General features: G+C 38.0%; 1 protein-coding gene across 7 annotated transcripts in view; it reads right to left on the reverse strand.

Moving 5' to 3' along the window:
- Nucleotides 1-22505, reverse strand: part of ARHGAP21 (Rho GTPase activating protein 21) — a 120147-nt gene that overhangs the window by 65257 nt on the left and 32385 nt on the right. For 6 of the 7 annotated variants that reach the window (XM_054818560.1, XM_054818555.1, XM_054818554.1 and 3 more), the window contains 2 exons: nt 5148-5330; nt 486-510 (listed from right to left, as the gene is read on the reverse strand). Coding sequence is in view for 6 of the 7 variants with exons in the window: in XM_054818555.1 (XP_054674530.1) it covers nt 486-510; nt 5148-5330 (208 nt within the window). In the remaining variant the exon portion in view is untranslated. Of the gene's footprint in view, nt 1-485; nt 511-5147; nt 5331-20493; nt 20611-22505 lie in introns of those variants that run through there. The other variant, XM_054818556.1, reaches the window with a different exon arrangement.

Consider the following 22505-nt stretch of genomic DNA (forward strand, 5'->3'; position numbering starts at 1 on the left):
GTTGCTTTAATAAAAGTTGCAATAAAAATCAAATTTTATACTGGCTGCTCTTAGACACACTGTACAGCACTTTTTTTATATGCCTGTATACAAATATATCCATAAGACCCAAACCCTTTGTAGTAGTACTTTGCACAGACTATGGGTCTTACACCAGATCAAATTAAAAGAGTGTGTTACCTTTCTAGCACCAAATTTCACAGCTGGTTTCTCGTCTTCTTGTCATATACACGACAAGGTGATATAACACAGCACTGAAGCAATATTTTACTTAGTGGCCATGCAAACACCTACACTAAATAAGTGAAGCTAAAAGACAGATACTTACCTTCTTTTGCTCCAGTGCCATGAAATTCAATGAGCTTGATGGTCACATTTAAGCAATTTTACATTTCAAACTCTTACATAGCTACTGAAGCATCTTACACAGCTAAAGAGAAATGTTCAACATATTGGATCTGTGAAAGAATAAAAACAAGACATACCTTGTCTATTCCCATTCTCTTCATCCTAAAGAAAAAGAAAGAAAAATTCAATAAATGAAAAAAATAACACATGGCCATCTATAAGCTATGAGACTTGAACTTGTAAGATTAAGTCTGCATTCTGATATCTCATACTTTTTCACAAGTGTTCAAATTACTGAATCAAGGCTTTCATTCAGAGATTTTAGTGTAATCCTTGTTTTAAAAAAACAAAACAAAACAAAGCACAGTTCCCTAAAACATCCCCACAGAAACAACATTAACAGCATTATCTGAAAACAAACATAACAAAACCCTGAAATGCTGCCATGAAGTCTAATACTACACTGTGTTGTTACAAGCATGTTTCCACCCTGAAAGCCAGGCAGGAGAGGTTATACTTTAATAATCTAAGGATTCAAAGCTAAATAATATGCAAGAGATACAAAATATTTTGTAAGTAAGCTCTGAATGTTCTTCCTGAAATTTGAAATACCAAGTTTGTTTTGCCTTCAGTACTACTGCCTAGAGTAAGATATCTACTCCAAACACTGTTAAGTAACAACCTCGAAGATTCTCCTTCTGCTCGTTGAACTATACACAATCATAACTACTAGGTAGCACTGACAGTCCTTGAAGAAAAAAGAAAAAAGAAATCCCACAACTGGAATGTACTGAGGGAGAATGGCATGATTAAAATAGAAAATAATTACTTAAGTTACTACTTTGTCGATATTTTACTATGAATGAAAGGCTTTTCAAAGATCAGGGATAATCTCTTCTACAAACTTCTACCATTTGAAAAGCACAATTAATTAAATATGGAAATATATGCTTGCTTGCTGAACTGTGACTTTATGGAGTAATAAACTTTCAAGCTAAATACAGTTTTTTAGACTAGTATGTACTATTTGGGAAGCATTTCTAACAATTCACCTCAGTTGATTAAAACAGCTTCATCCTGAAGGAAAGAACCAAAGAGATGATCATAGAAATAATTTTCACCTGTATATTCACTCTTACATTTAAATGTATTAATGCCAAATTTCTAGGTCTTTTGCATTTGAAGACAAATCACTATCTTTTTAATATTAAATATTTTCAAAGCTATTGCACGCTCATCTGAGCGAACTATTCAAGAGAGGAAGACTTGAAGAAAGAGAGGGAGGAAGACCTGGATATGAACACTACATAACGATGAGGATGAGACAAGGGTCTCCTAGGTACAATACATTTCTTGTGAGACATACAAAAGTCCTGCTGGAGCTTCCTAAGATACTATGGAAAGATAACTTTAAGGAAGAAAAAAACAACAAAAGAAACCCCAGAAAACCAAAACACTGAGTTAACAGATCTGGTACTGATTCTGCTTTTAAAAAAACCACATTAATTATCATTACCACCCAAACTCTGAGAGCAGCAAACAGTATATCCTTGAGCTGGACAGTCCTGTCTGCTCTATACTTTGATAAAAATATCACGCTAGTAGAAAAGTATTGTTAAAATTTATCATTGTATGTCTTGAAGCCCTGTAACAGCCAGTTGGTTTTGAACTACGATACCCAACAGAACAGCAGCAAAGAATTAGACAAGGCTAATATATGCATGCATCTAGTTTCCACCCAATCTGCCAAGTGAAAAAACATCTTTAGGACTTTGAATATTAGAGCTCATACTCTGGAAAATGTGGGTCACATGCAGGCTACCTGGTTTGATGCTATTAAAAAAATAAATAAATTATGGAAGTGAAAAGTTAGCTAATATAGAATTGCCATATTTTATGAAATACTGCAGTGGCTTTGTCAGTTTGTCACTGGGTATGCAAAGCTCTGATATAAAAGACAGCTGCAAAACATTAGTTTTTCATAGTATCAAGCCAATGAGCTCAGGCCTTTAAAAATGGAATGCTTTATAATGCAAATGTTTTGGAATTAGCTTTGCCTCTTACATTTACCTCTTACACATTGCAAGACATTAGTATATGCTGCTTCCGTATCTAAAAAGGTTTTCCTTTATCATTTATTTGCTTCTCAGACTGACTGAACTTGAAGAGTGAACTTTACATACAAATCCTAATAAACATGTAATTTAATGTAGGCTTTTTGTAATGGTAGCTTAAGAAACCTTCCCCACACTCCCTATCCTATTCACTTAAGGGAATGGAGCATGGGAAGCAAGGAGGATACATAATGGGTTATTCCTGAATGTGCAACTATTCCCAGTTTGGTGTGTGGCCCCACACAAGCATAGCCAAGTACTTTTGCCAAAATGCAATGTGTTAAACCGCAGTCTCAGTTTCCAAGATCATCTTTCACACCGTCTTTCACACAGGGCTGCCCCTCCCAACAGAACTACCAAACAATGCTTTCTTCCACAACCTTTCTGTATCATAACGTTTATTAATTAGTTTATTAATAACAATTACAATGAGAAATCGAGTCCCTTGATTTGTAGTTAATTAGCTGGTTTGTGCAGGAACCATGAAAAGATATTAGAACTTAGCACAATATCCTGACCTAGACCTGCAGTACTATGTACACACTGAATGTTAAATGAAAGAAATTAAATCCTATTAAAAATATATATAATAAAAATAATGGAAATTAAATATACGAGTATTCAGTATTAAAATATGCAAACACTTCCCTGAATTGATTACAGCCAATCATGTTTGATCATTTCAACAAAAGCAAGTAAGGCCTATTTTCCAGTCAGATGTAAATGGAGAAAACAAAGCTTTATGGATGCCCCTCATACACAGTTATGCAGGTCACTGTCACCTTGTCACTAATGTATCAAGTTTTATTCTTTAAATTAACCCTGCTTGTCCAGGTGTTACACATGTATTCAGGAGGTCCACAATGCCAGTCTCACTATCTCACCAGGAATTGCAGTTTCACCTTGATAACTGTGGAAGTCTACAAAAGGCAGATGTCAGCTTTGTACACAGAAAGCTAGAAATATCTGCAAGTAGAGCCTACCAACACTTAAAACTCTTGGTTAACATGACTCCATCTATTTTACTCAGGTTTTGAACAGATCTTTCTTTTTAGAAAAAATCAGTAGCATCATTAAAAATAAAATGAAAGTTCAGCACTGCTGGGTTTTTCTGATCAGCACTGAAACAAAACAAACCATTGTTGAAGTTCTGCAACATTTAAGAGACATCCATGAGATGGACCAGATAGCTAGAATTTCATTCATTTGACATTAAGCTGGACTTTGCTTCTGCATAAAAGTGACCCTCATTCTGTTAACCTGGTGCTATGCGCTCCTGAGTAACAAGAGGAAAAGCCCCACAGCTCTCTCCTAACTGAACAGAAAGAATAAGGTGTACCTCCAGTCTGAAATATTAAAGGAAGGTGCCACAAAAAAAAAAATCACCGGAAGAACTGAAGATAACTCAAGGCAGGTACTATTAGGTGTTAATCTACTAAAAGACAAGTGTGTTTTGGGACTCCCAGTCAGCAGATCTGCCTAGACCTCTTCCTTGCAGTGAGCTCCCCAGGGCAACTGAAAAAAGGCTTTCAACTAAACACAGGTTTTATTAGACTAACAACTAGAACACTGAACTTCTTAAAATTTAAATAAAAACCCAACATCTCAAATGCACCTAGGCAGAGAACAGATTATTAAAGATTTTTATAAAATAACACCCACTCTTCTCCACTCAATACATCCTTTGGAGTAGAGTTCTTTGCTTCCAAGAAAATTCACCTCAGTTGCAGCCTTCTCCACCCTGTAGGAAAATTTTCCTCCCATTTCCATGGAATATCTTTACCCACTCCCTGCAGTCTAGGAGCATTATGGTCTCTCTCCTAGACATTCCCACTGCTCCCCACATGCGAGGAGTCTTGTCCTTTTCTCCCCAGAGGATTCCACCTGACCTGGCAACAACTTTTCAAACACACACAAACTGCAAGCAACAGGAGCAGAACTTTTAATGGAGAAATTTTCACTAGGTATTTCTGAATTGGAACAAAGAGCAGGTATTAAAAAAACCCCAGAAACTTATATATCCACAAAGAATGTGGAAAGACTGTTTGAAGGAAAGCTCTTATAGATGCTTTTCTTTGTCTTTACTATCTCTACCAGTTTATGTTGACTTGCAGTAAGACTTAGAGATATTAGGGTAAGCCTACCTTGAAAGAAATCAAAGGAACTAGAATGCAAAGCCTTCCCTGGGGTAAAAAGAGAGCCCTCTGCACTGATCTAGAGGGAAAGTGCCAGCATCAGGTTGACACTTGAGATAACAAAAGGACTATGGCTCTGAGAAACCAGTAGGGGCTTGAGTAACTCTGGCTGTTATGTTAACTTCCAGCTGCAGCCTCTATCATACAGATAGTCAGAGGTAACTGCATGCTTTCTCAGGCATGAAGGAAGGACAAGGCGAAAAATTCTGTACAGAGAAATATTTCCATATTCCGCAATAACCACTGGTCTTACCCATGGTAACAAATATTTTTAACTTGGATGAGCTCATACTCAGTCAATTCCATTTTCTTGGAACAGAGCAGTGCATGGCTATCAAATGATGCAATAAGTGAGCCTGCCCACCTTATACACAAGGGATCTTTCATCTGTGCAAGACACATCTATAGATACTTTCAAGCAAGCTGGATTTTTGACCCTAAAGAGTATAATAAAACTATATATAATTGTTTCATTATTAATTTCACTTACTTTAAAAGAAAACTGAACTGCAGATTCTGGAGGGTAAACTATGAAGTGTCTTAAGGTGAAGCCAAAACCCTGAGATGTCCTCCTTAGCACAACAGTTTTGGGACCAGGCCAAGAGAAAGTTTCTTCTTCCTCCAATGGTGATATAGCTTCACTCTGCTCTTTTCCATCTTTATTTTTTGATGCCTAAAATAAAAAGAGACACACAAAGAAGTCATAAATTGGATAATTTAAAAAAACGCAAACAAACATTCCAGTGCACTTGAAAATACAATTCCTCCCCCCATAACCAAAATAACTTGATGATCACTAATATTTTCAAAAGAAATGTGTATTATAAAGCAGCATCTCTTTACAGCATTACACCTCTGGTCATATCACATACAGAATTACTCTTAAATTTTAAATTAAATTAGATATTAAGCAAGTCAACATACAACAATGAAAGGCTCAAATGAACCTCAAGTAATGCGTACAGCTTGCATGTCCTATTTGCTTTCTACCTTAGATACAAACATGTCTTCTGGGACCCCGTTTCTGGGTGCACATAGCTCACACACAGATGTACAAAACCAACTCCTCTTCTCCTCACTTATAATGCAGGCACTGTTTTCTCAACTAGTGTCTCCTCACTTAAAACAAGTAAAACAGAATCAAAGAACATATGGAATTGGTTAGGCTTCTTCAGCAAGACAGAGTTTTCCTCTTGTCATATCTTTGACTTCACCTTTATTTTTTTCCCCACCCTTAGCTACTTTCTCTGAACATTTCAGTATGCAAATTCTAAACATGCAAGTAAAAAAAGCCTTGTTTCCTTTTACAGTCCTACTACAATCCCTCCTCTCATGCAGAAAGAGGACATCTTGTGGTTTTTTTCTTAATGTAATTTTTATATACCTATGACTCGAGAAACATTATAAAAGTATTTATATTGTCAGCCTTACATGAAATCTTCCATTTCAATTTTCAAAGTGAGTGCCACACCACACATAACATTTCAAATCAAAGGCAAGAGACATACAAAGAAAGCATGCAAAACCCTATGACCCTCCTCTAAATATTCTAGTTCAACGATGCGTGAAACAAATTTAGATACCAGAGCCTATAGCCTATTCAAAGGGTATTCAAACAGAAATAATAGTCGTCTTGTCCTCCCGTAGCTCTGCTGCTGTGGCTCAGCAACTGGCTGATACATGTCAGAATTTACTGCTTGGTTTTCTCCCTGGGCTGCTCCAAAATAATCCCTTTTGCTTCAGCCTTATAGCTGGGATCTCAAACTGCAGTGCTTATCAGCAAGGTAGGCCCAGCCAACTCCAACACCTACAGAGACAACAACGCATTTCCACTCTAACCACGACAGCAATGTGTATTACTGTAAGAAAAATGTTGCAGCTGCTTGGTGAGATATTTAAGCCACCAGAACAACATTCTGCATTCAGGTATGTAAAACATGATGCATTTCTACACAGATGCTATGGTTTGTCCTTGAAAACCCACATCTTGGTACATCCAACAGGAAAGACAAGGAAATACCAAAGATCAGCCTCCCTACCTCCTGCAACCCCATTCTTCAACAAGGAAAAACACAAATGGAGAAGGGTCTTGGTGCTACAGCCAAGACAAGAAATGGAACCATTTCTGAAACCAGAAAACACAGAGACTCCAGAGCAGCCCAACAGGACTCTGCTCCTCTGAACAGCCTGGAAGGATTATGAGCAGATTTTGGAAAGAACAATAATAAATATCAAGGACTTGACTTCAGCCTAGTCTGCCCTCAGCTATCATCTTCATTTACATTTTAAAGTGTTAGTGTGAAACCGAAAAGACAGTGTAATTTGATGACAGAGGAATGAAAAATTAGTAAGAACTGTGGAACTGCCAAGATGAGCGGCTTTAGTTCAAGCAATGCAAAAATTAAGGTAAAAGTTACATAATCCTTTAGCCTAAGGATGGGGTTTGTTATTGAGGTGTTCCCCACCAATCTGTTCAGCTTCCGAACATGACAGCATTTTTTCAGTTCTGCAAAATACATGTCCCTTCTCAGTCTTTCAATCTCAGGACATGAGCAGAAACTGGAGCCAGTAAGAACATTTTGATCCTAGAAAACTGGCAAAAGAAATAGCTCTTAATAAAAAAATATCACTGGCCTCTAAAAAATGACAGTGATTTCCTCCATTAAGTGATGGGCAGCAACCCATCTATTTAACATTCCCTTGCAATCTTTTGTTTCTCCTCTCAAATTTTTTATAGGCAATGTTTGATGTGGAAGTATTGAACAATCATAAACAACCACAAGACAAAAAAATGTAATAAACTAATACCTATGGTATAGATATGTAAATAGCAACCTGAAATGTAGCACTGAAAAACAGAAATCTACAATGTACTTGCAGCTTTTTTTCTTCCAGAAAATACAACAACAAAAAACCCCCACACCCAACCCTCCCTAATAAGCCAAAAGGTAATTTTAGTATGTATAACAACTGATCACTGAAGTTTACATATAGAAATACTGCAACCTGAGTTCAAAATACAGTCGTGCAGAGAACTTCACCAGATCTGAAAAATGTGAGATGCAGCATTTGATTGTGGTGAGAAGAGAACTTATTTCCTTGTAATTTCATGTAAACTTTTAACATTCATACAAGTTCCTGAACTATCAGCTATTCGTAAACAACTGTACTTCCCAGTCAAATCATTATTTCTTGAAAGAGCATGCCAGAAGTGAAAGGTTATCTTCATACCATCTGTGGACCCCCTGCAAGGTCTGCCAACAGGGCAACAGAAAAATCCAATATTAATAATAAATGTGAGACATGTTCAGTAACAGCAACTTTCAGCCACCACTATGAACAAGAAAGAATCTGAATTGTAAAGCAGAGTCAACATCTGTTGAGTCACCCTGTGACACATCCGATCGCAGCATATCCACCAGAATATGCCTTGCCAGAGAAGGCTTTAAAAAGGAACAAAAAAAGTTTTCAAAAAGACAAACAAAATAAGGATGCAAGACAGCAAGCAAGGAACAGATGATGTTTAGCATAGGCAAGAATATGTTACTGAAGGCAGAGTTCCTACATGGTTTTCCTTGTAAACCAAAAGTGACAGTAGTCAAGTTTCAAATACATAAGTATCTCATATCCTTGAGATGATTTGTCTTTAGGGTAGACTCAGTTGCATTTCAAGAGAATGAAAAATGAATGCTTTATTTTATTTTAATTTCATATAAAATCTAACAAACCAAAGATTATTTTGCCATATTCCTTACTGAAGGTCTGTATATTTCGTTCTCTATAGATGCAACGCTCAAAATCAGAGTGCATACAATCAAGTTCAAGGGCTGAAAAATCCCAGGCTACTAAAAATGATTCAAGCATCATTTCCCTCAGGATTTCTTCATACAAGGTTTCTGCACAGAGTATCTCACAGCATCATTTCCTGTTATATGCAATTACAAGGACATGCAACAGATGCTTAAATGCATTGTAAAATGCATACTTTGTTTTTAATATTGTATTTAACCCTTTTTTCTGAGCAATGAAAAATCAGATGGCACCTTAAAGAACTACATGAATCACTAGAAGCTTAACACAGTAACATAATTACGTAAAATCAGTAAATAGCATTTATGTTTGTAAATTATACTATTTCAAATTAAAAGTAAATCTCAAATCAATAATTTCCCATTATTTCAGTCTAAAAAAGCAAACACACCCAACTTGCACGCTCTCCAAGGCCTGCTTGATTTTTAATCTTACAGACAATTTACAGATAGACCTGTATTGAGCATGCTAAAAATCCTTCAGTGACAGTCATAGCTAATACAAACTATCAATAAAGAATTTTCTTGACTATCTAAACAGATAAATAGGTATACTCTGAGTTCTGAATATTATCTTCATAGATGCATAGTAGTGAACACAAGAAATAATTTTTATACTGCACTACTGAACCTTGAAAAGTCATTTAAGCCATTTTAAAGTTGGTGCAAGTGATCAATTTTCATCTGTATTCCATCTTTGTGCTCAGTAAATGAGCGTCTTTAGAAGTAATTTTGATCTTGGGACCAGCATCCAGATTTGCTCTACACTGTCTTGGTTTCAACTGTTTGGTTTCACTTCACAAATAAATTATGGAAATAAAGTCTAAGTGTAAGTGTTATCCAAATTACATTTTCTGGAGCTTAAGTCTGTATGAGACAGACAGAAAGAACTCACCAGACCAACTAGAGGGACCTACCTATCAATACCTCAGTAAGAGCATGGAGACAGCCTGCGCTAAGCGGGGTCTGCTTCAGCTGCATTTAGTAATGTTCAACTTTTAGCTAGTCTACCAATACATGTCATAAATGACATAGCAGTTCAGCTAGCTAGATATATGCTGAACAGAAAATGAGTTCATGTCACCTGATTTTACTGTTTTACTGATTCAACAGCTATTATATATATATATATTTTTTTTTTTTTTTAAGCAAAACAGAGCAAAAAAAGGATCTTTAATATAGTTACTAATCCCTAAAATCATCCCATGACACCAACGGGATATTCTAAACACTACACTAAATGCTGGGCTCGCTTGAAAACAGTGATATTTCTTGCATCGGGTCATTTATTTTCCCTAGTTTTTGTACCCAAGTAGCCATCACTTGGCTAACTGTCCTATTAAATCTGCAATTTCAGAGAAAAAAAGGCTTTTCTAGAACAGTTTGATCTCATTTTATGTGACAAAGTATAAGGTCCTTTAAAAAGGTACGAGAAGAGAAAAAGGTCGTTTCTGGCTAAGGCTACAGAATAGGAGAAAAAAACCTGCCCATATGGGCAAGAAAACATTACCCACAGAACAACAGCAGGTTTCACTGCAAGTCAGCCTTTGTTTCTTTAATAACCAGATTCTTCCACTGATGATTTTCAAATAAAGTTATAATAAGCCACTGACCCTTTTAGCCTCAACCACACAGAGTGCTCCACTTTGCTAGAAGCAATCTGATCAGAAATGATGAGGTAAAGAAATGTATTATGCCTAGAGGATAACATGTCCCCTCGACGCTTACAATTTTTTCTCCAGTCGCAGACCTGGACTCCTGCACGTAAGTGAACGTGGACAGAGTAAAAGTTCAATCCATTGAGGAACACATGGTTCCCAGGTCTTCCAATATGACAGAAAACGAACACAAACCCTCCAAAACACAGAGCTCCTCCATGTTCTTAGAAGATGTAACACTTCCTCTAAGAAAAATCCGAGAGAGACAGTTAAGACAGCCAAAGAAAAGCTTACACAACTTTTCTTCGAGATGTATGGACTCCATCCTCATCTGCAGTATAGGGAGGCAGGATATCCAGCACCCAGAGAAAGCCCACCAGTGTTTTACCTCAGCAGCACTTCAACAGCAGGATCGCTCACACAAGGTGCAAAATAAGTCTTGTCCTTTCAGTTCTACTCAAGGTCATAAAGTAAAGATTTCAAGGGAAATAGGTCACATTTATAAAGACAAATAGGACCGTCACGTACTGAAATGGTTTCAAGCCATAGTGAAATAAGACATTTCTGATGTCTTTAAACCAGACTGGAATGTACAAATAGCATCTTAAACAGAAGTAATTTCCAGACAAAGAAAAGTAACTACTGATACAAAGGTGACACCTTGTAAATCCATCCTCCAGGTATCCAGACATAACTCTGTCTTCAAAACAAATAAATGAGTTCCATCACTTTCAGTCTCAGAAACATGTTCATCTCTTACTGAACAGAATCCCTGCAAAGAGACCAGGAAAACAGGACTGCAGAAAACCCAAAACCTACATAACAATTGTAGGCCTCCATGTCAAATATCCATTTGTCCAAGCTTCTGAGTCATTTTTATGCTTGACAACATCCTGTAGTCTTCCCCATAGCAGGCAGGCAGGATGTTGGGGAGGACAGAAATTCAAGTATAACCTGGCAGTATATGTACTGACAGTGTCCTTCCCTCAAAGAACTCTTCCATCATTTTCTGTCCTTGCAAGGTAGCTAGAAGGTGTAAACATCATCTCCAAACCCACGCTGACAGTCAGAAATCAGTCTGTCAAATTGGTGTGATAAAAGGAAACCTATAAAAATCCTAGATGTATGATGCTGGATGCTAGCCAACACCATAAAAAAGGCATCTAGAATTGGCAAAAAGGAAGAGAGCAAAAAAAGTAATAATTAAAATGTCAATGAAATATTTAACAGCTATACATACTAGACTTAAGAAACTTTAAGCTAAATTCCAAAGGTATCTGCAGCAGTGTGTGCATAATACCAGTCACTCAAAGAAGTTGCTACTCCTTTACTAACACCAAAATTAGTCTGGATAGTTTATTAATAAATCATCACAAACATCTCAGTATTTTGAGTGTCCAACTGGAGCATTCATATTTGCACACTACCCCAATGTCACCCTTCACAATAAACAAGCAACAAAGTTAAAAAAATATTATTTAGTACTGTTTAATTTAATGTCTAGATTTAAGCTTAGGGCAGAAACATAATAAATATTAATTAGTTGCATTGATCTGCAGGTAGTATCAACACCACAGGACTTCTCTCTGTCCACTCCCCCGCTCCCAACAAGATGTTAGACACCTTAAGGCTGGAAGAGTCTGTATGCAAAGCCTCTGCCTTAAATATGGTTTTCTCAAAAAATAATTTTGCTTTGAGAGTCTGCCTATGTAATATCTGGTTCTCTTGTGTACATACTGTCCTCTAAAACTAAATTCTAATCATGGTCAAATTTTGCCATTAAGCATTCCTGTGATTTCTAATTTAACCAGAAAAGTTCAATTTTTTCTTGTCTACCTTTCAGAAAAATGAACATTACTTGGGCATGGCTAAGTGTAATCACCTCCTGCCCATATGTCAAACAATTTTACTAAGTAGAAATAAGTCACTATAATGTTAAAAAGAAAAGCTTCCCTCTACCTAATAATGTTTGACTTAATATACAACTTACAGCAATACAGATTCACAGTACAATATACACAATGCACCAGTATATACAATATATTTATGTAATTGGTGACATTTACTGTGTGCTGACATGTACTTTTTATTAACAGCACTTCACTAAAACTAGACATCACTGTAACATAGCAGATTGGAGTGAAAGTAGTTCAGGATAAGTAAGCCTTTATCTACAGCAGTGACACTGCAAGAGCATGCCCTGAACAGAAAAATCAGGCATTTTGAGACACAGAAACATACTGAAGCACAGAAGAGTAAAGTTTTTCCTAACTCTCAAAACATCTATTCCTCTGTTCGTTTGCAGAATTGGCCATGGGGAAATGGATCCCACCCAGACTGTGCTGGACCCACTGACTGGTAGCAAGACCCTCAGAGCAAAAGACAGAAGATATTTGCCTCCAACCTGTCCACTTCATTTAAGAAAGCTGCAGGAAGGACTCAGTTGCCCAATGCTGGTAACTGCTGAGCATGTTTTCAGTAAGTAAAGAGGAGGCTGCCTTGCCACGAAGCACCTGCAACTGGAAATGAAGATGTAAACATGCCCTCAAAGCTCAAAAGATCAAAGAGCTGCAGAACCACTCTCACCACAAGAGAAAGCTGAGATGTGGAGATAAACGGTGCGGGAGCCTCATACATACAACCATCAGTAGATGGCATTCACAGAGACAGATAAACTGGTCCAGTCAGGGCCTTCTCTCTGGGAACACTGCTAACAGCAGAAGACAGTTTGCTTTTGGAATTGGGAAGCACAGCTCTTCTTCCATGCTGCAGCTCTTCATGAAGGCAGGAAAAAAGAAAAAAAGGGGAAAAAAAGAAAAGGAAAAAGAAAAATCAGTCTCCAGAGGAAGACTTCAACTCCAAAACTCAGGGAAGGTGTCAGCTCTCAGAGTCACCAAAGGAGCCCATTCATCTCTCATGGGGCGGGTGGTACACATACAGGAAGTGCAGGACATTTGCTGAGATTCCCCAGCACTAACATTTCTCTTGAGTTACAGCTGACGGGGATGCAGTAACTGGAAAGGATAAAGGCAAACAAACTGAAGAACTCAACTAGCTCTCTAGAACAAGATCCAAATCCTTTGTGACTCCAGATGGAGAGAAAGTTACCACAATGAATGGTTTCAATATCAAACAACAGGAAAACAGAAACAAATTATTTGTGATTGCCATAAGACTAAGTACAAGGATAGGCAATGCCATTTCTCATGTTTGCTGCTCGCCTTGGTTGGCCAGGCAGGCCCCAGCAGCCCCCAAGCAGCAGTGAGGCAGCCTCCGAACAGCACTCCCTCACCCAGCCCTCTAACGCGTCTTGCTGATAGCACTAACAGCCAAGACATTTTGGGGAAGGCAATAAAGAGGCAAATGTCACTCTATGGAGTGACCACAGGTCTAGGTGTCTCCCTCACAGGAGCCTGCTTTTTATCATTTTAATGCACTGTTATGGCACTAAGCCTAGGTAGCCACAGCAACAGGTCCTTTTGGGGGGACTAACTGAAGTTAAATGAGTTATTTGCTAGGAGGTGGTCCTAGCAGCAAACCTGCCACTTTAGGTGTGTGAATCCCCCTTCAGATGGAATACAAGCCTGGAATAGTCTTTGAATTCAATAATGAAGGCAGTGGCTGCCTGCCTGCAGCAGAGATCAGTGAGGACACCAACAGAGACTTTGAAATGCATCCCAGAACTGAATAACCCAATTTAATAAAATACATACATGATGTCCTCAAACCAAGCCCAGGTAAGGAGGAAGGCTCAAGAAAGCGATAAAGGACTACTCCAAATGTATGAAGTAAGTGGGAAATCTGCAGCCTTTCAAAAACAAAGTGTCTGTGCCAGCACGGCAGATGGCTGGGAGGCACAGGGAAGGAGACATGCATTACTGCCATGCACCATGCAGGCTACAGAGCTGGCTTGGGGGTGGAAGGAGAAGGATGGAGGGACACATATTTCTGTAAACTTTTTTAACTACTGTTGTAGTAAACACAATCATTCAAAGGAGAAACAGTATTTTCAAGATAAAGGATTTCAGTTCCCAAAGAGGTCAAGGTGCACACAGAAAATAAACAATAAAAACCTCCACACATGCAGCTTATTACACAGCTTAAACTTTCCTTACTGTTCTGTATTGTTCATGAAAGGCTGCTCTGTAAAGCATGGCAGTTGGTGCTCATCTAAGTCTCATCATTACTCCAGAAGACCTGAAAAGCAAAGCTGAAGGCTATCTACAGCAACCTTTACTTTCCTCCCTCACCTTAAAATGCTCTCACATTATATCACATTCCCCCCCCACCCCCCTGAACTCAAATATAGAAAAGCAGGAAGGGTTAGAGGAAGCCTATACCTGAAAAACTCCACCTTCCTGATTTGAAATCAAGTTCCTCCATCACAACACAAATAACTACCTTCACATTGGCAAACCACTCAAGGATTTAGTGACATGACAGTCTGAAAAAGGATGATTTTATATACATACATACAAAAAAGTATACTATATTTTGCATGTGTGTGCATATATATACACATATATTTGTAATAGCTTCTCCACATCCAAAAACTGTACTGCTTTACCAAGATTCTTTTCAAAGCTATTTAATTGCACTTCAGTTTAGATCATGCCTTGTACTTCCAGAGCAACAGCACCAAGCAACAGAGTAAAAACTACAGGGACTTCATAGGACAGAGATGCGAACCATTTTCACAATGTGTTTTTGTTTATATCTTGCATTTGGTATTTACAATAAAAACATGCAGTTCATAGTATTAAATTTAGTCAGAAAAACATTAAAAAAAAAGAAATTGAGAGCTTCCTTGTTTTCTTATAGGCTCATTAGCAAAAGCCTCCCCTCTTAACAGCTACATCCTTAAACTGGAAAGAAAGGAAACATCTGCAGGGCTGGTAGCATAACAGCAAAATGTCACGTGATCTTAATTTAGCTAAATTGAAGCTTTTCCTTCTCTTCTTGTTCTGTCATTGCTTGTTAAGAATAGGAAATGCTTTGTCCTCACCTTACGGTCTAATCTGGAAATATCAGAGACAGGAGACGAAGAAAGCATGCTTCTACCGTGCAGCACTGAAGCAATGTTTGAGGTTACTCCATGCATGATAAAAGAACCTTCTCAGCAGTCTGACAGCAGTAATAGAGAGTGGTTTGCACAGAGTGACTGCCTGTCAAGGGCTGCCTTGCACTGCTTATTTCAGCCTATGGGAACTTTTTGATAGGCCCAAGAATACGAGCCACCCCATGACCCACTCTGCTTCCTACAAATGGGGAGAGAACAATAAGAAACACCAGTGTCACTAGCTAAGTACACTACTGCAAAAACAGGAATGAGTTTCAAAGTTTGTACTTCTTGTTTTCTTTCTAGAATAGCATGGACTATATGAAACACACAACATACCACATAGCTTCCACTACACTTTCACCAGACTATTATAACTTACGCATTTACATGTGAAATAGTTTTGCAGAAGCCATTAAGAAAAACAAAATCATCACAGAGCATAAAACCTGACCTGCAGAGACACCATTTCAATAACCAGATGCACCACGGCTTTAAACTAATGTCAGCTCTGAAACTGTCTGCACATTTCCTTCAGTTCAGACTGTTTTTTCTCCACTGTAGCCAGAGGCTATGTCTTGGTTTTAAAAAAAATTATCAACTCTACAAGGGACACAGCTAAAGCTGGCTAAACCACCCAGGAGAGCACCTGCTTTTCCACAGCCTCTTTGTCCCTACAGCAAACCTCTGTGCTTGGACTAGGCTACTCCATGATGCAGCTACAAGGCCGAGTAAGGGCTTTACTTTGTGGGCTCAGCAGTGGGACAAAAATACACCTTACACCTGCTCTCTATCACATTAATGTAGGTATGAGGCTGATCTTCTCTTACTAGCTACTGAACTTTCCAACATAAACAGAATACGCTCCATTCCTGTTATAAAAACAAGAAAATGAAATAATTTAGAGACCAGCCACACCGCTTCATCTGCATAAATGCATCCTCCTACCTGCTGATAGTTCAAGCTGTTAAGACTTAAGATCATTCAATTCTGCAATACTTCAGCTTTACTTAAGATTTTACTTCATGTACAACAGAAATGTCTCCGACCTGCCCAAAGGCAAAAGGAAGCTTTTGGAAGATCAGGGAATTGACCCTCAATGTCAAAATCCAAACTGTCACAAGTTGTAACTCCAGAGTCTAACTCTGCTTGCAAAAGGGAGAGTTTTAAGAACAGCTGACTTGAGAGAAGAACTATTTGTATCAAGCCTAAACTTCTCAGAAGTTTAAGACAGAGAACATGGCTCGAAACAGAAAACTTGTAAGACAAATGTGTCAAGATTCTTTACTGCCTCATATACACAGCTTTCCTCCTCAAAAATAACCTCTAAATATGCTACTTGAGCTACTGAATGTTAAAGCTTTCTAATACAGAAACTATTAATAAACTCCTGCAGACAAACTCATCACTTAAGTATAATCCTAGTCCCATGTTTCAAGACATTTAATTTGAACATACTATATAACGTGCAAATCAACGCACTTTAAGTTTTAAAAGCCTTAAACTCAGAAGTGAGAAGGCCTGGATTTTGTAACAAAAAAATATAAAGAAATACTAGCATACACAGATGCAAAGCCACATATACAAACACCCAAGTTAAATTATTTCAAAACCCTAAATTTGTGATCTATTGTGCATATACAACAGAGAAAGCAGCTTTTTCTGTGAAGAAAAGTTATATAAGTTATAATGCTTAAAAAAAGGACTGTGAAGTCATTAACCTGAAAAAAAATCTTAAATCTTTATGCCCAGAGACAAGATATCACTAAGAGGATAAGGAAGAGAAAGTTGTCCACAGGATTTTCAGTTTAGCTGCAAATCCAGAAGCTTTTGAACACTGACCTATGATGTGATCAGATGTGACCTGTGTATTTCCTCACAGTTTGCACTGAGTATGTCAGCAAGAATGGTTGATGTAAATGGCTAAATCTACATTTGTATCTCTGTCTGGAGACTGGGGTGGGGGCAGAGAAGAAATCTATTTTAAATTTAAGAACTACTTGTCTTTGCATGTCTATTACTGTCGCTTGAGTTGCTCACTGTTGCTGAATTATTTCCATGTACTTCTGAACATTACAAAATGTTTCTCCAGCAATGTGAATTCCCACAATGAGTAAAGCCACCAGCTATTTCCGGCAATGATTTTACACCTTTTACTCAATAAAACTGAAAACATCACACCCTGCACTGCTATGAGACAAGATTTTTATCATATTCCCTCCCTCCCCAAGGCAGCAGATAAACAGAAATAAGAGCACAGTAAGATAACATATCACATTTCAAAACTGTTATCAGCTGGAAATATCTGAGAAAGAATGCAACCACTTTTATTATTTCATCCTCCAAGTGACACATTTGGAAGACTGAAAAGCTATTTTAATGTTATCAGAGATTCTCCGAAGAAAGGGAAATAGCTGCAGTGCAGCAGCTGCTGCGGTACTGCTGCGTTTTGGGGGTAAAAGGCAATGTGAAAGCTGGGCTTGCACTGCAACATCTCATTCTCACGTAAAATATAGCCTGCAATAACGAGCTCAAGTTTAAAAAAAAACCAACACAAAACCAGAAATAAGAGATCTTGGCTACTATAATGTCGCAACATACTAACTTAATTTCATGTACATCAATGTAGTCTTTGATGAGAAGGTTCCTCCAAGCTCAACAACTTCCATGGTCAGGCCCATCCTATGCAATGAAATTTGACCAACTGTATGTCTACTGAACTTTGCAGAATACCTATCTCTGGCTGAGAAACCCCAGATTTGACGTATTTACATGGCTGATAGAACAGTTTTATTACTTTTAGAGGTTAGGATGCAGCAATAAGATAAAAAAAATAGAGGCCAGATGATGTTCAGCAAAGAACCAACGAGAAGAGCACATGAGAAGGTATGTTCTCCTCAAACTAACAAAAGCCTGGTTACACCACAGTGATGACCTACACTCTTTGCTGGTAAGCAGACAACCATTCAACTTGTGATCTACTGTTCCCTATCTTAACACTTGAAAGCAAGGTATTTTGTAATGTAAATTACCATGGTGGACAGAAGAAAATATTCCTGCCTCTCATACTTGTTTGCTTCCTGTTTTAAAAACCAAACTTTGGGAAACGTATGCCAGGTGAGGGGTCAGGCAGTAACAACAAAAGAAATCCTTAGAATGACTCTAGCCTGATTTGATAAATGATTAGTAACACAGACAATTAAGTAGGTTTGCATTTTCTTCTTGAATATAGATTTCTGATGACTCCTTAGAAGAAAACTTGTTTTCCCATAAGGCAAGCCTTCAACTCAGAAGCAGTAATTCATCCCCTGATGTTTTACTAGGGTCAGGATGGATAGAAATTGCCAAAAAAGCTGCATAACTTCTGCTAATTCAGGGATACCATAAGCCAAACCAGAGTTGTGCTTTGAGGTTACACTTGAGAAAGAGCTGTTAGTTTCAGACTTCGCAGGTCATCCATCTGCTTTCTCACCAGCAGCCTGCTTGGACACTGCTAGGTGGAAAATGTGGAGAGCAACATTGCTATACGAAGCAGCGTGTATCTCTCACCAGGCCTGAACATAATCCCCCTCTGCCATGGCATTTCAATGCAGCAGGAAGAGAGTAGCTGCACTCTAATATCCCATAAATGAACTTTCAGCTTCAATTAAAAAAAACAGCAGCAGCAACTTATTAAAATGTATAGTGGACAGGGACTTTACTTCAGTAAAAACCAAAACCACAAAAAACCCAAACACACACCAAAACCAAACACAGAAATTGCATATTCTACTTTAATAATAAAAATTAGCAAGATCAAACAGTTCAGCACATTTCTATCTCAAGCATGAAAGTAATCTGAAGTATATTGATCTAAGGCTTGAGGGTTTTTTCCAGCTTGGTAAGAGCTTTTAGGTTATGAGACCTCTGTCCTGGCTTTGGGGTTTTGTCTGGTTTGTTTGGGGTTTTTTGTTGGTTTTTCTTCTTAGTTTGGGGTTTTGTTTTATTTTGTGGGGTTTTTTTAAAACCTTTCACTTCAATCTGCTCAAAAAACAATCCCCCTTTCCCTTCCCTCTAGTTACATCAAACTCAATTTAAGACAGGACTGCCCACATCATTAGCCAAGCCTTTTCTTACTATTTCTTGATTTCTGAAGTATGGGAAGCAACTATCAGATGGATTTTGCCCATACAGGTGAATTCTTACATGTGTGTAAGCAAACAGTTAAGCATTTGCGAAAATTAAGACTCTAAAAGAATGCCTCATGTCTCCTGATTTTTCACATTCAACAGAAGAGACTTCTTTAACCTATAACATTAAGGAGATCACTCAAAACCCCCAGATATTGTGAATCAGCTTTTGCATCACTAAAAACCCCAAAACAACAAACAAGCAAAAAACCAACTCACAGCAATGTATTTTCCTGATTAAGAAGTTTCAGTACAGACATGACATACAGGGGTTGTATTTTAAATGTCATAATGTTTCAAAGGACTTCTATGTATGGTTGGAATATTTTTCAATCACCTGCCTCTAGTTATTGTACTGAAACTGCAACTTTATAAGAAGTGCTTACCTTCCCCTTATGCTATAGAAGAATAAAATACATTTTCTTCAATGACTGGCTGAATGTTATATGAGAAATACAGGTAATATCTAGAGTACCTTGAAAGCAGTATTAAAACTGCATAGTGCTATTTTAAATCCTTTAGAAAGTGGATTCTATTTTAAAACATTTGCATTCAAAACCCAGGCAGGTTTGGTTTTGTTTTTTCACCTCTAGTTCTGCAGTAAGTCAGTCAATTAGACTTAAATCTGTCCATATTAAGAACTGCTTAACATCCTGTGGAACTTTTTTTTAAACATACAGGATAAAATAAATTATGTAACAACCTCCCCTCACACTACTTTTTTTTAAAAATCATATTCATGATCAAGTTATCTTGAAATAGCCAAGATGTTTGAGTCCTTTTAAAGCAGGAAACCAAATCAGTTTTGTATTTATTAACAAAGCAGTTTATCCTGGCATATCTCCCCCTTATTGTATGTGATATTTAATCTTCTCATGCAATTCATGAACTAAAACCCATCAAAGCTTAAGACTAAGAGAACAATCTAAAGTACTCAGTGTTAAAAAAACCCAATTATATAGTCAAAGGATGCCTTGTATGCTTAATAACTCTAGAAAACTGTTTAGTAAATGGCAACATTTTGAATACTATATCCTCAATAGGACTGGGGGTGAGGAGAAGAGATCAACCAGAGCCTTTTTTTCCCCTTATACTAAATGATATAATCATATTAAAATATGTAGGATAAGAAACAACAAACCTGACCACTCCATGCACAATACAGGTTACATATGAAACTCCAGTTGTGATTGATCATGCAGTCCAAAATCCTGAACTGGGCCATGTCTTGCTCTAGCGCAGACTGCTGCTGCTGTGCTCTGACTCAGCTTTTGTCCGGGCGATCCTCGAGGATATGAGAGCTATGCAGTAATGACATTCAGGAACAAGGACCTTCCTTCCTGTTCAAGTCTCCCTTCCTACTCCAACCATGTGTCAACTCAACAAGATAAACTGACAGAACTGCGTAACATTCTTCAAAATACTATTTCTGAAGCTGCCAAATTATGCATTCTTGGGGAAGAAAAAAAAAGGGAAATAATATCCTAAGAAATTTCACTAAAATAAACACAGAAAAGCACTCTCAAACTGTGCTTGTTCTCCCCCCCCCCCTCCATTTCTGCTGCTACTACAACCAGGCTGAATATTAACAATTTAGTGTAGTAATTCCTATCATATGAATCTTAAACTTGCTTAGGCACAGTTGTGATGATGGCTTCTGTGTTTTCATGACATTCAAAAGCTAGGGCTCCTATTTTATAAACACAGCACAATATGAGCAACTTTTCAAAGTCAGAAAAACTTCACAGTTTTCTTAAAAATTACATGGGCTCATCTACTTCAGGTTCTTAAACAGCAGACTCCCCTTTAAACCTATCAGAGTACTGTTACCATTGCACAGAAACAGTGTCTGCCTTTTGTAATGAAGGATGACAGCCCTATTGATAGGGAAATGGAAGATGCAATTCCAGGGGGATGCTGAGAAACTGCAGAAATACTGGAGAAGCTTCTTTCTTCCTTTATGTATTTCTTTTTTGCGATCTGCAAACAATCACCCTATTTCAGCACACACCTCACCTTCTGTGTCTTGACTGCCTACCTTGTAATCCCCCTTGCCTTTCAAAGGTAAGATGTGAAATACAGGAAACCTGTTTCCACAGAAACATACACACTTTTTCTGATGATTACATGAACTATTAGACTAGTCACAGAAACAGCTTACAATAATCTGCAGTTTAAACACCACAATTAGCTTACAAATTCTTCAGAAACAGACAGGCAAGGCTTTATCTGCCAGCTGTAGCTCAAATAATTTAAAACTTGAATGTGTTATTTGTTGAAAGTGTGTTTGAGATCCCAAGCATATCTCTACTGACAGAAGAAGAAACCCAAATCTTCTGACCTGAAGCAGAGGAACAAGCAGAGACAGCCCCACAGAAAATGGGCCTCAGGGTCCCCCCATTCCCAGGCTCAGCTGCTCCTTCACTAAGAGCAGCATAAGGATAACATGGGAGATGAGACGCGTATGAGAAGGGCAGCCTTCTGTTTGCATCAGCACTCATGCTCTGCCTCAAGGAAGAACATCTGTGGGATGCAAAGACTTTTCTATCTTGAGAAAGTGTGGAGGAACGGCTACAGAACAGGTGGCCAAGTCCACCCTTTGGTTCAGTAACAGCCAAATGACTGAAAAGTACTTCAAATATGAAGTAAAGGCAGCCTGGAAATAAACTAAACTTGTACATGAGGGTCAAACAAAGGGTGCAGCCATATAGCAGCTTGTAACTTTGAAACAGTTATACAAACAGGGCCTCGTTTGTTTTAACCAAACCAAATAGAAAAATCTTGGTTTAATTTCTCATCCCAAAGGCCCTGGAAATTAATGCCAGAGTCCTAGCCAACCCCTTCCCTTCTCAACAATGTCAGTAGTTTGCAAACTTCCAAGACACAGTTGTGTCCAACAAATCTATTCTGGTTCCTTTTAAGATGTACATAGAGATTCTCTATTATCCTTACAACACCTAATTACAAAAAAAGACCAGTAGTATCAGTGCAACATGGCACAAAATGAATGTGGCCTCCGAAAAAGCACCGAAAAGAAGAGAATGAAAGAGCTCGAGATATTAAAACAATAAAATCTCCTCGCACAAATTAAATGGTCTGCACTGAAGCAGCCTGTGCTGACAAGGGGCTAGAAAAAATGTCCTGCTTAGCAAC

Source organism: Grus americana, chromosome 2 (assembly GCF_028858705.1).
Source record: "Grus americana isolate bGruAme1 chromosome 2, bGruAme1.mat, whole genome shotgun sequence".
Taxonomy (NCBI): Eukaryota; Metazoa; Chordata; class Aves; order Gruiformes; family Gruidae; genus Grus; species Grus americana.